The 19,481-nt window shown below is 41.5% G+C and overlaps 1 protein-coding gene across 25 annotated transcripts in view; it reads right to left on the minus strand.

Annotated features, from left to right (window-relative positions):
• Positions 1 to 5,133: 5,133 nt before the first annotated feature.
• The window catches only part of NCOA2 (nuclear receptor coactivator 2), a 125,636-nt gene continuing 111,288 nt past the window's right edge, over positions 5,134 to 19,481 (minus strand). For 8 of the 25 annotated variants that reach the window (XM_083623173.1, XM_083623182.1, XM_083623183.1 and 5 more), the window contains 8 exons: positions 18,092 to 18,257; positions 15,595 to 15,873; positions 15,162 to 15,239; positions 13,246 to 13,474; positions 12,563 to 12,740; positions 10,747 to 10,945; positions 10,274 to 10,363; positions 5,134 to 8,823 (listed from right to left, as the gene is read on the minus strand). In XM_083623173.1, coding sequence (XP_083479299.1) covers positions 8,812 to 8,823; positions 10,274 to 10,363; positions 10,747 to 10,945; positions 12,563 to 12,740; positions 13,246 to 13,474; positions 15,162 to 15,239; positions 15,595 to 15,873; positions 18,092 to 18,257 — 1,231 coding nt within the window. In that variant the 3' untranslated portion in view covers positions 5,134 to 8,811. Of the gene's footprint in view, positions 9,309 to 10,143; positions 10,364 to 10,746; positions 10,946 to 12,562; positions 12,741 to 13,245; positions 13,475 to 15,149; positions 15,240 to 15,594; positions 15,877 to 18,091; positions 18,258 to 19,481 lie in introns of all 25 variants that reach the window. The other 17 variants (XM_083623191.1, XM_083623188.1, XM_083623178.1 and 14 more) reach the window with 4 other exon arrangements.

A 19,481-nucleotide genomic window follows, 5' to 3' on the forward strand; every position in this document is an offset into this window, starting at 1 on the left:
CCTACGTTACTTTCACAAGGGCACACCAACAGCGGGGAAGAGTTTCCAAAGAGCTATTAGTGGCACGCCCGAAATGTTTGTTATAAACTTTGGGTGTTTTGAAAGCCAATGTCAATTTCTTACCCCCATTTTCCCACTGCCCTTTAGAGCAGCACCCCATGAGATGCACTGAGATTTTTTAAATGTTGTTTTTCTGTTGAAACCCGTCCTTTTAAGAACTGTTTAGATCCCCTATTCAACTTCTTTTCATAGTACTCCCAAATCATGCAGTCAAAAAACTTTGATCAGGCTGCTCTGCTTTTGGAAATGAAGTTGTTTGAATAATTTTTTTTTAATGTATCCTGGAGATCTCTGTGGAGAAGAGATTTCTGTACACTACCAAGTCGCTGAAATATTTATTACTATCCATGGTATACTATGCACCGCCCGTTTCCAAGTACGCTTACTTGGAGGGAGCCAATTACATGCATTTTAATAGCTAGAATGAATTTAATTTTAAAAAACCGCACACATGCACAATGCTTGCTATCAACAATGAATTATTCTCTTGCCGGTAGGCTATATTTTAGCGACACGTTCACCTGTGATAACATTATTACAAACGGGGGGGGGGGAGAGAAACTGAAGGAAAGGCAGGGCCCCAATGAATGTCCATGGGACATCCCACTAGCGCTGCCAGGACTCCTCCAGAATCGTCAACTTAGATTAATTTCTGCAGGAGCAGCTCGCGCACCAAGCTGTCTCCACGGAAGCCTCCCTCTTATTCTACGCAATTCTCAAAAGTGCGGGTGCCTGGTCCTCTTTTGCAGCTGGCCGCCCTGCTCCAAGTATTGCACTTCGCACCTTCGACGTGCAATATAATACTGTAAATACAACTTTTTTTTCAAAATGGGGAGGAGGAAGCGAAGAGCACAGCTCCTCCGTTCAGGGAATCTTCTATGTAAGATCTTTTAAGGAAGGCTTGGTCTCCGGGAGAAAACAAACGGGAGAGAAGAAAGAAAGAAAGAAATCCAGCATCCGCGGAGGCGGAGCATCGCTTCCAACTCACCGCAACGATTTATACGACCCTGAAAGGGCAGCAACCCTTTAAACGTGCTTTAAAGTCTGCACTGCGGTCAAGGAATGGGCAAGGGCTACCAGAGTCCTATAGCCAATCTGACTTTGGTTTCAAAGAGATCAACGGAAGGGGTGTAAGCGTCGGCTGCGTGTGCCCGGCTGTGTATGCCTGCTAGTAGCTTGCAATTCGGCAGAGAAAAGAGACTGGCGCTTTGGGTTTCGCTCTGGAAAAAGGACCCCCGTGCAGGATGCAGCCAGGACTCCAGCGGCTCGGAGAAACGAACGGGCGCAAGCGAAGGCGCACAGCTTGCCTGAGCTCCCAGATTCCCTGCTGAACTTCCGGAGCTGCGAAAATTCTGGTCTCCTAGTTTTTTCTTCGCCACGACGCCTGTTCGGTTTCTTCATGCAGCCCCCTCCAAAGCTATCTCTCCAGCAGATCTCAACAAAGTTATCGAGGGAGAGTGAGAGTGAAAGGGACAGAAAGAAGGGGGAACAAAGGAAAAGGGACTTGCTGCCCAAAGCAAGGTGGAACAGAGTGCAAAGATAGTCCAGAAGTGGCTGTTGGCCGTGAGCTGGCAGCAGGCTGCAACCCAAGTTCGCCCAAGGATGCGCTGGGGGCAGATTCTTCCCCCCCCCCCCACACGTGCTTTACTCATCATGCCAGAATCAGTATCGGATCCCTCGGGTCTTCGGGTAAGTGCGAAATGTTTAATAGGACAAGAACTGTGGTCAAGGCGGTACCTGGTGCTGCTGCGACGCTCTTGGGGTGCCTGAGCAGCGATAGTTGTTTCTTATACAGTCAGGAGACGGTTGACTTAACTTTGTCTGAAATATTGCCTTGCGTGCAAATATATTCCACTGACACTAGAGGGAGCTATTTGCAGCTGCATGTCTTTAGGATGAACATGGCCTCCTCCGTTAGTTCTTGATAATTGGCAATGTTTTCCCCGACAACAAAGCCTGGGAGGAAGGTGCGCCGTTCTTTACTTTGATTTCCTTAGGCACTATACATTTAAAGCAGCAACACAGCACTTTAAACTAGCATGGCTTTCCCCAAAGAATCCTGGGAACTGTAATTTAATGGGGCTGAATTTTAAGGGGGATTCCTATTCATCTCAGAGCCACAATTACCAGTGTTTCATGGGAAGTGGTTTACAAAGGAGTAAGCCCCACTGGACAAAGTGGGAAGGCGATATATATATATACATATATATATGTGCATGGATAAAAGTGCATTGCATATGCAGAACTAAGATCAGCTCCTGGTGGAGACCACAAAGGGGATCTTCCCATTATTCACATCCTTCACCAATGGAGAAAAAAAAAACCCTGCCCAAGCTGTATCCCAAGAAACAGCAGTTCCCCTTTCAAGCACAGTCTGTTTAGCACCCAGAAGGTTGACTTTGCAGGCCAAACCATCCTTTCAGTATATGAGACCACTGAGCTCCAAAGGTTGTGCAAGGTTTCAATTCTGACCATGCTGAGTAGTTCCTATTGATGGACAACCACTTTAATCACTCTGTCAGAAAGTAAGAATGTCAAGTAAAAAACTGAATCTAGATGCTAGATAACCTGCACCCAAGTCTTTTTTCCAGTTGGCAATAAAACATTAGTGTGAGCTTATTTGGTGTTATTTGTGCTTTCAGACACACCTGCCACAGAATGCCATCTAGATAGTGATAGATGTGAATGCCATTCCTGTGGCTTACTTTCCATTCCCACTGACGGAGAAAGCGAAAGGCTGAAAGTGCTCAGTGAAGCTGCTCTCTGACACCACCTTTGTCTTTGTGGTTTTGTTCTGCAGGGGTTTCCCTTCTCCTTGCCCCTGATTTTGCTTTGTGTGGTTAGTCCCACCTCTTGGGGTTAAGTAGCAGTTTTCCTCAGAATTTTTAAAACTGATCTGTTGTCAGGTAGGGAGCTTCATTCCTTTCCAGTGGGGTTTGATGATGTAGCCTTGGCTTTCTGGTGCAGGTGGTACTTAGAATAGTTGCCAGACTAGTAATACTTGGACTTGCCATTTTGGTTCTTCCCCTATTTGGCTTGAAACCTCGGATAAGTACAAAGCTGAAAGTGGGTCAACAAAATGTGCATTGCCAAAGAATGAGGCTATAGATATATTATAGCCTCAAGTGCAGAGTGATCAGTGTCTGATAAATTTCCTTTCAGAGCAATCAGAGCTGGGAACAGTTTGGAATGAATTCTGAAAACAGGAGCAATGCCCTGTTAGATATCAATGTGTTTACTCTACTTACTTCAAGATATGGAAAACTAGCCCTTTTGAATTTGGAGGCCCTCCTGCAATTTTTGCTGAAGGGGGCGCTCAGGCTGCCTGCCCCAATGACACCAGTGACCACTTAAGAGGAGGCCTCAAAAGGATATTAGAAATAACTTCCAGTAGCCCCAAAATGTAGTTGACCGAGCGGTAAAAGCACCTGCTGAAGAAAAACCAACTTGCTACTGAGGTACAGAACAAGTGGGAGAATCAGTCAAAGGTGGTGGTGGTCTCTCCTGATATGCTCCACTGTTCAGAATGATAGGCAGCATGTAACTCAGGTCTATGTAGCAGCATAGCAGATAACCCAGAAAATTCAGTATACTCTTCAGTGAGCATATAGCTAATGAAACCCAGAATAAAATTATTTTCAATCTGCCAAAAATCGAAATGTCAACCCTTGCACTTAAATCTGTCAGTCAATTTCATTGGGTGACACAAAGAAATGTAGTAAGGTGTGGTGGGGCTGAAAAGTTGGGGAGGTCTTTATTTAGGAAAGGATCCTGTGCGCAGTAGCACAGCACCTGGCTTTGTATGCAGGAGTTTCCAGGTTCAGTTCTTGGCATCTCCAGTTATCTAGTTGGCAGCTAGATAGCTCTGTTGGTCAGAGTATGGTGTTGGTTATGCCAAGGTTGCAGCCACGATCCCCATAAGGGACAGCTGCATATTCCTGCATTGCAGGGGGTTGGACTAGAGGAGCCTAAGGGTCCCTTCCAACTTTTATGATTCTATGATTCTGGGAACCCTTCTCTTCTAGAAATCTGGAGAGCTACAGTCAGTGTAGACAATGCTGAGCTAAACGAAGCAGAGGTCTGACTTGGTATAAGGCAACTTCCTGTGTCTCAAAGAAAAAGCAAATGAGAATAGAGTCTACTCTGCAACAAAGTTGAAGCAGCGCTATTTGGCTGCAATACCTCCCCAGAAATGTGTATCTGTGTTTGTATGCCACACAGAAGGGTTATTTCCCACCACTTACAATCCTTTCCGTGTCATAGTTTTCCTCAGCAAAAGATATAGTGCCGTTAGGGCCCCTGATATGGACTTGTGTGTAGGCGTTCTTACGGTGCTATAATGCTATAATTACAGCTCCATCAAAGTTGTTGGGGTTTTCCAAGTGTTTCTTGCAACCAGTTTACATTATACAGGCTCTTTAAGATGGCTCAGATAGCAACCGAGAAACTAATGTTGAAATAGTAATAGAAAAAGGGCTTGCATAGTAGGTCAAGTTCTTCCATTGCCTCTTTTTTTAAGCCCTGCATTTTCTGAAAGTTGTGTCTCTCTTCCACCACCCACCCACCCTACTCCAATGCAGCACTCAAAGCCAGTGCGATCCTCTTTGCTGTGGTTGTCTTCAAAGGAATAGTGGGGGGAATGCATGGGCTCACCCCCTCACTGCTTTTAATAGCCCAGAAGTGATAGGCAAGTACACGTGTACACGTGTACACACACACACAAACACACACAATTCCCCTCAGTTTTTGCTGCTCATCCTGTACTGCATGAGACCACAGGTGAGGGGGAACACTGGTTAGTAGATCATTTATCAGATTTTGCCCACAGGTTTCCAAGGTATACACATTTAGTATGGCAGGCTGTGCTAACTGCACTTGAACCCAGGTGTTAAAGAGTCCATTACTGGAATGACTTAAGCGTGCCAGCTCTAGAGACAGTACATTGAGAGGACCAATGAAGAAGCCTGCTGTCTTAATTCAACTCAGCGCCATCTACCAACTGGGATGCTGTGACTCTCCTGGCACAACTTTTTGCACGCACAAATGGCACAACAGAAGAAATGTTGCTATGTCTAAAGCCATGTAAAACCCGAAGGCATTAAAATTTATTAAATGATGCAATAACAGAATTCTTTATTTACAATAGCATTATTTAACATCAAATAAGCAAATAGCATCAGCAAAGCAATATTAACTTGCATAAATGTATTTAAAATTTCTCTGAATATATCTACCTTTGCATAAACTGCTCACACTAGAAATACAAACATCAATGCAGGTGAACAAAGTGATGTTCAGAGTCAACTCAGTCTTGAAAATAAATCACAACCTGAAAACACTGTAAGCTTTCTCCTGAAGAACCATAGTTTATATATTGCTTAGTTTTACCCTCGTATAATCTTTTCATATACACACACTCATACACATCTCAGATGCAACTTCATGAGGAACTGTACAAATAAAACCCACAAATGACAAAAGGAAAAAAATAAGAATCAATGCTTGAAGAAATGTGTCCATCATCTCTATTCAACGACTGAAAGCTAAGTGATGATGCGCTTATTTCAAAATTGTACACAATTCACTATACAAATATAATACATCAGACAGCTATGTAGGAATATACAAGACTTAAAAACAGATCTAAGGCATTATGCTAGATTTTAGCATTTTGAGGTTCTTGCACATAGCTTTACCTGTAGAAAGAAACTAAAAAGATTTTGTTTTAGTCTACAAAGAAACACCAGGGAGAAAATTCTAATTAAAAACCAAAGCCACTACAGTAATTTTCTTTTGTGCAGAGAATGCTTTTGCTCTTAGGTAGCAATACTACCATACAAATACTAGAAAACTTTAAATTCACACCAACAATTAATGGCTTAAGTTGCATTTCAAAACTGATTGTGTATCTTTGGGTTTTGCAAGTAGAGCTGAACCACCTTTTTCATGTGTTAAGCCCATATGAACTCCTTTTTGTAAAAAAAGAAAGAAAGAAAACCCACATAGATTAAAAATGCTTTATATAAATGGCAAAAACATTGCTTTCAGTTAATATAGACTAATGGACTGGTGGGGCCCCCATTTTTAAAAAATCTTTGATTAACTGTTAGATGTTGAAAAATATCAACTTCACTGATATCACTTTACCTGAATTTGGTTGAATGGAGCTTTCATATAATTGTATAATTGTAGAGTTGGGGGACCATCAAGGGACATCTAGTCCAACCCGCTATGCCATGTGGTTATATATGTGTAATTTTTTTAAAAAATTAAGACATTTTAAGTCCTTCACACTTATTATAAGAGAACACTGATTATATTCCAGCATAAAATCCAATTGCTATCTCTATCAATTTTACTGTGTATGGAATTAGAAACACTGATTATAAAAAAGAAATTGATTTGGCATGGTTACCTTTTTCTCTAGCATGATTAACATAACCAGAAAATGCCTACTCATTGTTTTCAATTCATTGACCCCAATAAAATTTCTGATGGATATAACCACTTATTTTAAAATTCAACTAAATATGGGCAAACGAAGAAATATTCTGAACTGGCCCAAGTTAAAAATTACTTATTTGCCTACTTTTTAAACTTAAAAATGTTTTGAGAGATAATATTTCAAAGGTAAAATATTTAATCCAAGACCTAGAGGTTAAAAATGATAAAATTTTAATCCAGACATAATTTTACTATTAATATTAAAAAACTTTTCTTAATGTTATGGAGCTCAGGGCTGACATATCATAGATTTCCACCAGATGGCTCAGTTGTCTGAATAGCTACTTTTGAGTTTAACCGACAAAGTGGTGGGTGACTGCTCAGAAGTGCAGTTTCTCCCAGTGTAACAGGAGAGCCACTCAACAGGAAACAAATGGTTTGAAATGAATTCTATATATTCCTTAACTTATTTTTTTTTCTTAGCACTCTATGAAAGTCAGATTCTTTGTATATTTTAACCCTCATCACAAGCAAACAAGATTTCAAGGTTAACAAACCTTCTCCCATATACATGAATGATGATTGAGATAATATAAAATGCATTGCATTTTAAGTAACATCCAAAATTTTGAGTCCAGGTATGAAAGTGTGTGGATTGTGGGGAAGAGAGAAACAGGAGGTCGAAAACAACCAGCTTCCTGGTATTTTAAGTCCACAGAAACTGATGCCAGCTTATACTAAAACATTACTGGAACCATAGCAGGTAAAAGTAAAACCACCTTAATCAGTGGCCTGCTGAACAACAGTTTTTCTAAGATTCATTAAGAAAGAATATAAACATACAAAAAAGTCAAGAATTGGCTCCTACAGTGGCTGCATATAATATAAGGTTAGATAAATGACTTTATGAGCAGAATCGCAAGGTTTAGAAAATGAAGTTTCAAGCCTACAAATTAGGTCTAATCAAGGCATTGTGATCCTTTACAAAACACTTTTTTCCCCAGGAGACACACATAGCTATGAAGATATCTAATTTAATACTGAAGTACCTCATTTGGAAATCAACTCCACAACATGTATACCTCACAAAATTATACAATTAAAACACTAAAGTCTTCAACTTAAATTATTGCTTGTTTACATAGAAACTGGTTTTTATGTACCTTACAAAATGTCCTCAGTCCCCGCTGCTTCAAAATAATTAGAACACATGATGGTTAACTCTGTAGTGATATCTGCCATAGCTTAAGTCATTATTTTCCCCAGTTGTGGAGCTGGGGGGAAAATTAAGTTTTATCATTTACATCAGATGCCTTTAAGTTCTGATTTTTTTATGCCTCAATCCTGCCACTTCCATCACCAAAAGATGCACCCTTATTTAAAATGATTATTCAGCAACTAGTTACCTGCAACCTAGAACTCAGGTAACAAACCTAGGGATACAATGAGGGTTATTCATTTCTCCATCCTGTAAGAAAAGAAACAGAGAAAGGGCAACTGAAGGCAGGAGAAAAGGGATGCTAACTTTAGTTAATTTTTTAGGATGCTGAAATCAATTGAATGGGAACTTAAATTGGTTTGACTCATGATTTCATTCAAAGTAACCAAAAGAACTTTAAAAAGAGCCCTCTCACAGGATATTTTAACCTGTTTACAAATGTAAACCTTTTCAAAACGGACTGGTTTTGTTTTCTAGCATGGGATGTCTAGTCAACTAGATACCTTTCTCCCAAAATAGTTAGTTAGATGTCTGTTCTCCACATTTTGTCATTTAGCACTATGAGAGTCGTAATCCAGCTAACGCCCCACCTCCTAAAGTGGAGGTTTTAATATTAACCCACTTATTTCCAGATGGAACTGAATCCTTTGCACCAGACTGTGTAGCGAAGGAAAACAGAAAGAGATAAAGATCTAAATCTACAAACAGAACAGAATGAGAGCATGGTTGGTTTTCCTTAAATACATACATTTAAATACATTCAATCTGACACGGTTTATGAAAACTGGCTATCAACATTTACTTTGCAGGAGAGATCTAAGTTGCACTAAGGTGAATGCAGTGAACAGACTGAGCAACTGTCTGTACGCTAGCTTCAGACTGTCAAAGAAGAGGCTGCTCCTCCACCAACAATGGTTTTGATTCCACTCAAGTGGCGTTGTTCCGTTTGCAGCACTAAACTCTACTTTCTCCAGCAGAACCGACTGGCAGAACAGTTGGGGCAAAACCAAACATATGCAGCTCTTCAAACTGGTAAGAAGTCTGGGCTGGGGAACCCAGTCAGTTGAAGAAATTAGCAATCTTCAGGGTCAGCAATATTTCTAGAAGACCAAAAAGGAAAAAGAGGCATTAATAGCAATGCTTAACTGGGCATGTACTGTTCTTGGGGGACAAGGGGCAGGCAGGTGTGGAGGACTCCCTGGTCCTGAATGGGGTAACTATGCCTCTGAAGGACCAAGTGCGCAGCCTGGGAGTCATTTTGGACTCACAGCTGTCCATGGAGGCGCAGGTCAATTCTGTGTCCAGGGCCGCTGTCTACCAGCTCCATCTGGTACGCAGGCTAAGACCCTACCTGTCCGTGGACTGTCTTGCCCGAGTGGTGCACGCTCTGGTTATCTCCTGCTTGGACTAATGCAATGCGCTCTACGTGGGGCTACCTTTGAAGGTGCCCCGGAAACTACAACTAATCCAGAATGTGGCAGCTAGACTGGTGACTGGGAGTGGCCGCTGAAACCACATAACACCGGTCCTGAAAGACCTACATTGGCTCCCAGTACATTTCCGAGCACAATTCCAAGTGTTGGTGCTGACCTTTAAAGCCCTAAACTGTCTCTGCCCAGTGTACCCGAAGGAGCGTCTCCACCCCCATCGTTCTGCCCGGACACTGAGGTCCAACTCTGAGGGCCTTCTGGCTGTTCCCTCATTGCGAGAAGCAAAGTTAAGGGAACCAGGCAGAGGGCCTTCTCAGTAGTGGCGCCTGCCCTGTGGAACACCCTCCCATCAGATGTCAAAGAAATAAACAACTGACTTTTAGAAGACATCTGAAGGCAGCCCTGTTTAGGGAAGTTTTTAATATTTGATTAATTATTGTATTTTAATCTTTTGTTGGAAGCTGCCCAGATTGGCTGGGGAAACCCAGCCAGATGGGCAGGGTATAAATAAATAATAATAATAATAATTTATTTATTTAACTCTTCTGGGTACTTCAAACAAGAGCAAACGAGATCTTTCAGGTCAATATAGGACATAAGGTACTTTGAAAGAAGAATGATTAAAAGGGAGTCAAACATAAACACAGATCGCTAAAGAAATGGACTTTAGACTTTTGCCTGCTTTTGGACACTTTTGTCTTTAAGTGTTTTGCTGAGCTGGTGTTAAAAGCATGATGGTTGGTGGAATCCAGTGTTGCCTGGGTGGAATCCCACTTGCACAACACAATGTTACCTTCTCTTTCCCCTTCTCTTTCCCCTTGCAGCTGCCCTGAAATGTGCTCCAAAAGGTCTAAACCTGCAGAGCAAATTCTGAAGGGGTGTGGGGAGGCTGTAGGGGCAGGGAAAGGGAGTATGTTCAACTTGCACAGGGACAGCTTTGGAGAGAAGCCTCAGCGCATATATGTGCGCCATACAGGAGGCTCATTCGACTAGTTTTGAGAATGAATTTGCCAGAATAGTTTTCTAAGAAGTCCACTTAAGAAGAATCATATTACATGCAACTGGAGAAAATTGCATCTATTCCTTAAAAGATTCAAGGTAAAATGTGAACCCATCTTACCCGTGATGCATCTCCCTCCTGCTTTATCATATCCATTCCAGGTAGTTGGTTTGGAAAAAGATTGCCTCCTCTCATAGCAGGATCATTAACCTACGGCAGGGAGAAGACCCGTTTGTAAGTCACTGGGGGAAATAGAAAGCATCTTTGAATAAACCACAACACTGCATGCATACATGCGCGCGCGCGCGCACACACACACACACACCTTTCTAGCCACAAAAACAAAATAAGAGAGCAGACTGAATGAGGCGGCACATGTCATAAAAGGTGTTGTGCCATGTGCTCACCTCCACTTTTCTCCCTTCTTTACACTGCCATTCTTATGCACTTTTTAATGACTTGCACTATTTTGAGTTGGTTACTGTGAGAGGGGAGTGTCTCCAGGGCAAATGTTAAAATTGGTAGTTTATGTTGGAAAAAGCTCTATTAAATCAACTACTGGTTACAAATTTCACCAGGCAGAGAATTCTCACCTGCTCAGGACCCATGGAGGACAACCCTGATGTAGGCACAGAGGTTGCTGAGGTCATGCTGATCTGTCCTGTCATCTGGTTCATGTTGTTCATACCGCTTGTGTTGGTCACCATGGATACATTGATGTTCATGTTGTTATTGTACATGCTGGCGTTAGCTTGCTGCCCGAAGTGTGGAGGAGATTGTTGTGAAAACATGCTGCAGGATGAAATACACACCAGCACGTCAGAATCAAGATGTTCATCCTTCGGGCCCTGAACATTCCTGAACTCCGCAGAGGGTTAGTGCATGTGGGAACGCCTTCAATAAATGGAGTCTGATTATCAGTGCACAAAGCATGCATTTCTTTCTCAGCTTGTAAGTAATGTGATGATTAGGTCTGCAAAAATTCTCCCCTCAATTTGCCAAAATAATATATGTGTTAAATAGACCTATAGCATCTTTAAAAGAGTAATAAATCGAAAAAGAAACTTTTCCTGCTTATCTTTTAACATCAAGATGCAAAGACACTTAAAATATTCTGAGCTAAACCTTAGGGCCATCTAAACATAGTTGTTGCGCTCATTCAAGAGAAACCAATGCAGTGACCTAGATGTGTGTGTATATATCTATCTAATTATCTGTCAGTAGGCAGAAAATTTAAAGCCCTGTAAGACTAAGTAGTTTAGTTAGTCCACTGTCTTTGTAACAGACAAGATCCTAGAAAACTGAAGAAAAAGCAGTTTGGGATGATTTCAAGTCATAATTTACAAATAAATAATTATCATTTCAAAAATTTTGCTTCACTCCTATTCACGACTACCTGGAAATAAGTTCCAATGAATTTAATAGGACTGACTTCTGATTGGATATACAAGGATTGAACTGTGATTTTTATTTTTAGCCCATGGCTGATAAATACACATCACATATATTTTATTATGGATTGGTTTTACGAACATGCAGAATAAAACTCTAATCAGAAATTCACATGTTTTTGTAGTTACTTGATCTTTTTGAAAACTGGGTGACATGGAAATTCTTACTTAGTAATGAGAGGCCCCATAAGAAAAAAGTGTAAACTAGTCATAGTTGTTCTGCTCGAGCAACGGACTTCCACTTGTGTAACAGAAATTCCTCTTCTTCCCCACTGCAGACCAACCATGCGCCATCAAAATCTGCTTCAGGAAGACCACCCCCACCCTAACCAGAAGTAGGGGGAATGCAGAGAGGGGACAGAAAGGGGAAATCCCATTGCATAAGTGGTCTAGAGGGTGCCAATGCAAGAACGGGCCTTTTCTGCAATGGCTCCCTGTTGGTAGAATGCTCTCCCCAGGGAGTTCTGGCTGATGTCTTCATGATATACCTTTAGGCGCCAGGCAATGTTTCTCTCCAACCAGGCCTTTGGCTGACTGACACCTGATGCCCTTTTAAATGTGTTGTGGGAAGGAGGATTATTGGTTTGTTGTCCTTATTTTTACTATGTATTTTGTGGTTTTTATATTGTAATTTTATGTTGTGAACTGCCGTGAGATCTGCGGGTGAAGGACAGTATACAAATTTAATAACAACTACTGCTACTACTATGCAGTGCTGGATATGTCCCTATAGCTCCATAAGAGAATGTACAATTCATATGACATGGCCCCATGTATAGAAGTCACATGTTATATTTCACTCTCTTTTCCCAATGATTCTGGTGTCAGTCTGCAGCACTGCTGTGTTCTGTGAGTGGCCAGGTTCAACAGGATGATTGCTGAAAAAAATGCATGAATGAGCTATGCGACAACGGCCAAAACTGACGTACTGTGAGTCATAGCCCAGTTGCAAACCTACCTGTTTCCACCCATATTCCCTTGTGCCCATCCATTCATCTCTGTAGAGGACTGGTAGGCAGGATTGGCCTGAGACTGCTGTATCATGGGACTCTGGGTATGAGCCATTCTTGGGGACATCAGCGGACTTTGGGGAGTGGTAGCTCCAGTGAAGCCTGGATCGGCCTGCTGATTTATTCCTGGAAAACACAACAGGATTCTCACTTATGCTACACACAACAATTCAGCCAGAAGTATGGAATGGCTTGGAATGGCCTTCACTAGGAGCACAGTAGTAATGGAATCTATTTTGAGGGGACTTTTTCGGACAAGGACAAAACAAGGCTACCATAAACTACAGTGAAAAAAATCCTGTTGAAGACTAATATCATCTTTTTTTGAGGTACCGAAGAAATGGGATAAAGTTCACGGCTTACTTTGTTTTGTGATATACGACTTTTTAGCAAAACTAATGGGATTTTTTTGGGTAGTTTTGTAATAAACCAGAAACATACTGTTTTGCATTTTGAGAATCCCAACAAGTTTAAATGCTACCATCACCCCCCCAACCAAATTCCCAGTTATCTCCAGATTCCAGATGGTGTTTCTCATCTGGGAGCCATATAAAGAACTGTAGGAAAGGAGCTGTGATCCAGGAGTTGAGACTATTGTGATGGATGAAAGGTGTTGAAATAAGTGCAATACCATAGTTTGGAGGAAATGGAAATTGCTGGGCATTTGCCTGGGGAATCCGTGGGTTGCTCATTGTTGCTGGTATGCCACCGGAGGCCACCATACTTGGCGTCATATTCATACTCTGTCCTCGCATCATCAGCGTTCGCTGCTGCACTTGCTGCTGCATCTGCCTATGCCTCAGGTGCTGGCTCAGTATCTCCCTCTGCCTCTGGGCTAGCATCTGGGAATTGATGGGTCCCTGCAGGGTAAGCAAAAAACTGCATCAACACATATGATTAGCAAGGCATTTCCATCAGCCTGGCTACTAAAAAAACCAAAACCCTTGCAACTTTACAATAATCAGGTGAAGAGCTACCTTTCTTGCATGTAACATATGAAGCTGTTTAATACCAGGCCAGACAGATTATTTATCTACCTAGCTCACTACTCTCTACTTGGATTGGGGCTCAGGCACAGTTTTAATGTTAGAAATGCCAAGGACTGAAGCGGCAACTTTTGCATGCGGCATATAAATGTGCTCTTCAGCTGGCCTATGATCTCTCATTCTGGGGTGATAAATTCTAAAACAGATACACAGATTACCATAGGTGACTTATATGAATTCCTAGAATAAGGCAATTTTTCTAACTGATGTCTAAATTTGGTGTTGCCAAAGGCCTGAATTTTGAGCAGAAGTCCAGTTTGTACACAGCAGAGTGAGTCCCTGAAACAGCTGGATTGCTACATTTTGTAGTATGGGGAGTAAAACATATTACCATCAAAAAATCGTGAACCCTGTAATACAATTACAGTCCAGAATCTAAATTTACTCATCCACACCACAGCCTAAAATCAGAATGTGCACTTCTCACATCCGTAAATTGAATAAAGCAAGCTATGCTGATTTGAATAAAATTTAAAATAGCTCTCACACTTTCTTTCTCAAGTTAAAAATATTCGTAAGCGGCACCTTTCTGACAAAAAGCATAAAACCTCTTGCAAGATCCTGAAAGCTTTCCACCATTTCAAGCTGTTTCAGATATCATGAAACAAGTTTTAAAACTCAGAGAAAACGATGTCATCCCTGCTTAGAATATTTGGATTCATTTAAAGATGTCTAGCCCAACAATACCTGGAGGGAACCACATTGGCCACCTCTTATTCTTCAGGATAAATTAATATGCAACAAGAGTTGCAGGTTTCACTGCATGGTCTGTGGTCAGTTTGCGTATGGCCTGATTAGGGAACACAGAGAAATTCTCTGCCTCTCCAGAAGCATACACATACAGCTTCTGGTACAGCATGAAAGAGCTTCACAATTTCCTGCTCCACAGATTAAACTGTGACTATAATATTCTTTGAGATGGAATTAGTCATTTCACCAAAACCAAGGAAACAAGAGCTGCACAACGGCAATGTGTACAGTGACAGAGACTGCAACATCGGTAACATCAGTTGTTGTTGTTTAGTCGTTTCCGACTCTTTGTGACCCCATGGACCAGAGCACGCCAGGCACTCCAGGCACCCCTTCATGGATCAGTATAATAAGTAAAAATCTTGGACTACTAAGTTTTATAGAACATTTTATTTATTTATTAAATTCATTTCCTGCCCTTCCTCTTAAAAGGAGCATACAAATGACAGAACAATTAAAGTAGCTAAACACAGAGGCAGACTGTGAAAGATCTCGTCTTTAAAAGGCTTGTTGCACCAAAAAGATAAAAGAGATGGTGCCTAATGTTTCATGGGAGGGAATCCAAAGGCCTTATTTTAAACTGTCCTGTGATCTTTGAATGAAGGACAGTATAGAAATGTAGTAGTAGTAGTAGTAGTAGTAATAATAATAATACCAATGTTGTACAGAAGGGACCTGCTGATAAGATGATAAGTACAGGGATCAATTGGGTACGTCAGAATAGAAACATTTTCAATACCTGTTCCCTCACCTGTGTAGGTACTCCAGGTCTCAGAGACAGATTCATATTGGAAACATTGCTGATCTGATTCATGAGTGGCTGGCGATTCTAGGGCAAGGGGAAAAACAGAATAAGGAAATCAGTCATATAAGGCAGCATAAGAAATAATTCTGCTTTGATGGCAAGCTTTAGTTTTACAATACTGTGCTTCTTGAGGAAGAACTTTCTTATGGTAAGAGCTGTTTGAGATTGAATGTTCTCCCCCTGACAGTGGTGGACTCCCCTTCATTGGAGGTTTTTAAGCAGAGGCTGGATGGCCATCTGTCATGGATGCTTTAGCTGAGCTTCCTGAATTGTAGGGGGTTGGACTAGATGACCCTTGGGGAACCTTCGAACTCTACAATTCTATGATTCTATGCATGCTGGTAAAAGCATCAACAGAGAGCATAAAAGCATGAAATACCTGCTGTGCTTGAAGTCTATGCTGCAGCTGTAGCCTTAGCTGATTTGGCTGGTTTTGCACTATGCCAGCAGGCCTCAGGGCAGCCCTAGGCTGCATTCGCAGTGATGCATAGCCTGGTCGCTGCGCCATTGGGTGAAAGTTTGGGTCCTGCATTGGTGTGTAGTTGCCTTGGGCCATTTGAGCCTGAGATGCATACTGCTGTGTGAAAATGGGTGCCTTTTGTTCAAGGATGATGTTTGATTCCTGACTTGAGAATGGCTCTGGTTCCACAGCTTGGCTCTGCTGAAACAAACATCAAGATGTACATGAACATAGAATGCTTAAACATTTATTGAGAATTATATGTTTTTATAAAGCAGAATAAACAGGTATGAAGCTGAGCAGCATAAACTTGTATTTGCTTTAACCCATTCTATGCTTCTATTACTATTTATTAGTACTTGTGACTCATTCAGAACTACAGTTGTACCTTGGTTCTCAAACAGAATCCGTTCTGGAAGTCCATTTGACTTCTGAAAACACTTGAAAACCAAGGTGTGGCTTCCAATTGGCTGCAGCTTCCTGCATTCAATTGGAAGCCGCAGAAGCCACGTCAGACATTCGGCTTCCAAAGAATGTTTGCAAACCGGAACACGTACTTCTAAGTTTGTGGTGTTCGGGAGCCAAACCGTACGCGTACCAAGGCGTTCGAGAACCAAGGTATGACTGTAATTGAGGGAAAAAACTATGTGATAAACAGAGTCCTGGTTCAGATGCAAACAGGAAACTATTCTTGATGAACCTTGATGAGCCTGGGGGCTTGCACACTCCCCTCTTCTCTTCATTTTGTGCTCATGGAGATCAGAAGAAACCACAGTTTGATCCTGGATTTCCTCACAAGTGTAAGCAGTTTCCAAAGTTCAAATGCCACGGCAAAGCACAGCTTGTATGAAAACTGAAGCCAAAGCTTCTGATACCCTCCTTGCAAGTGCGAGGACAGGGGAGACTGTGTGAAGCTGAGGTTCATAGTTGCTCATTCACATGGTGGGAAATTACTATTTCCTGTCATGTTTGAGCTGGTTCAATACAGGAGGCCCCTGCCCTAAACCATTCATATATTTTCTCTCTTTTAATTTTGCCATTAAAAAAAAAAATCTTGCCTCAGATTGCAGTGGTGAACCAGGGTTGAACTGCTACAAGAAATACCTGATCAGCCCTACAAACATTTTCATTTTTCTATTTTAAGGAAGTTGTGGAGTGCTCCAACTCTGATCAGAAGCTGGTGAAGAATTCCAGCAACCAGAGTGATGGTACTCTGAGAGAGGAGTGCTTAACTCACCCTCCTCTCCACACACACTCCAGAACCATTTCCCCCGTTTAAATGAATCGGTAGCTTCTTTTGCTTGAGGTAAAACAAGAAAATAAGTTCTTCTATGGTTCTCAGCAGGGCTAGAATCAGCTTTGGAGGAGAAGGATTTAGATTTAGAAGGAAAACCTTACAGAAGAAATGGTTAAAAAGAAAGTTACTTAAGAGTCCCTCTCACCTCACAGGTGCTTTTAAATTTAAATAAAATCTTTGGAAGGTCAGATTCCCTAAAATGCATTTGGAGGGTTTTTAAGAAGAAAGCATCATGACCATAATACTCCAGAACATCTCTGTTGATGGACGTGACAAAAGAACTTGTAGGAGCTGTTGAAATATAACCTGAGGCATCCTGGGGTGTGGTGCAGTATAATATTGCTCCCAGGATCCCAAGTAACATTGCTAAAAGATGGCACAGGAGTCCTTACCTCCTCATCCATACTCTAATATATGATGTTTTTGTCACTGGAATGACACTGAAGAGGGTGGTAGATTAGAGGCTGCCCCCATGAATGGACAGACAAGGCTTCAGCCTGGCAAACCGGCAGCTTACGAGTTGCTTTACAAAAGACTTCCAAAAGTAATACGGTCTGGAATACCTTGTACCACTGCTGACCCACCCCATATATTTCAAGGTAAGAACTCCTGGGCCATCTTTTACCAATGTCACTTGGGATCCTGGGAGCAGTATTATACTGCAACACACCCCAGGAAATCCTATCTTTAGCCTGACAAAGCAGGAGGTAAGTGACGCAGGTTAACACTCTACCACTGCTTCAAGCGGTATTTGCTTGCAGGCTCTTGAGTCCAAACTTCCTTCCTGCTCCCTCCATTGTGTAGCAAAAGGCATGCTGTTCCCATACATATAGGGTAGGACCAGCTGCCAATTAAGACTTAAACAAACTCCTCCATCTCTCTGAGGCAGTTTGCCTAGGGATGGGAGTGGGAGTGAGATTACATGCAGAAGCTTCTCAAATTAAAGGGAAACATTGCATTATCAATGAAATACTGTAATTTCCATAGTGTTAATATGTGGAGGGATATTTATAATTATTACATCTAGTCAACATTTGAAATCCATTTGAAAAAAGAAATCTCACTACTGAAATACCTCAGCTACATATATTTTCAGAATGCTTAACAGCAGCACAATACCTGGCTGACTAGTTCTGGGATCCCAAGAGCTCTGTCAATTTCTTCCAGACCGTCAAAATTTCTTAGTGCCAAGTAAAGCTGGTCAAGGAGGGTCCCTTCATCGTTTGGAGACTCTGATGCAGAGTGTTGACACAGCAAGTCATCCGGAGAGTTCCCAAATGGTTGCCTGAAAAAAGAAACAAGCAACTTGAAAGCAACTCAGGCAAGAACTCTCACCACCCAGAAGGCCCAAATTAGTTTAGGGAATTTAATACACACATTTTTATGTGTGTCAGCTCTGCAATGCTAATTGCACTCAACTTAAGTCTTTCTAAATTTTAGGCTCGAAAGCAGCTTTGGGGAACCCAAGAATCCCCAAATGTTGCTGGATTATAATTCCCATAATCCTTGGCAATTGACCGTGTTGGCTGGGGCTAACGGGAGCAGGAATCTAATGCCATCTGCCTGGTCACAGGGGCCCTACCCCTGTCCTAAAGCTTGCTTAGAAACAGGATGCCATTTTCTATAGTAATCACTTTTAGCCTGATCAAAGAGCAACCTTAAGAACAAAACCAAACCATGTATTTCCAAGTTTCCCTCAGTCATAAACCTAGGATTTTACAGATTTATTCCAAAGATATGACGAAGAAGCCATTTCTCCTTTCCAGCCTTTAGCTCATGATTGGCCTACTTGCCAAACTCAATCAATCAGGGAAACGGCAGTGCTTAAGCCACGATACTGATTTACACCAATACATTCTGTTCTTATTCATGACCATCTATTCTATTCTGACAGCTTAATTTTGTAAAAAGCTATATGACTAATGATAACCCTAATCAGATCATTTAAATCAGACAACACAGAAGCTGATGGTTTCTTTCCTTATTCTGTACCATATACAGATCACTGCTTGTTCCCGATAACATACCCACAAAGATAGTGAAATTTAACGTGCTTTGTCCTCAAAGGTGATGAAATCAAACCACCCGTGTGAAAACAGAGTGGTAAATGATAAATCCCAATGCGGTAATCACATGAACAGAATATTTAGGTTTTGTAAAAAAATTAATTAGAATAACAAAATTAAAGGAAACAATCAGCACTAAATGCATCACACATGTGATGCAAAATTCAGTTAGTATTATATAATGATGAAATGGATGAAATGAAGCAATAAAGCTCACTGGTATAATGTGCCACTGTAATTGTGAAATGCCTATTTTCCATTCACTTATGAAGGCACAAAGCAGAACTGTATCATATGTTATGGAACAGGACCACACATTCAGCAACAGACCAAGCAGCCACAAAGCAAAATGAATGAGAACACAATCTGGAGCAGAGAAGGAAGGCAAGAGAGAAAAACAGATTTCCCCCTGCTTGCTGTTTTTCCCTTGCAACCCTCTTCAG

This window comes from Podarcis filfolensis, assembly GCF_964270895.1.
Source record: "Podarcis filfolensis genome assembly, chromosome: 7".
NCBI classification, from domain to species: Eukaryota; Metazoa; Chordata; class Lepidosauria; order Squamata; family Lacertidae; genus Podarcis; species Podarcis filfolensis.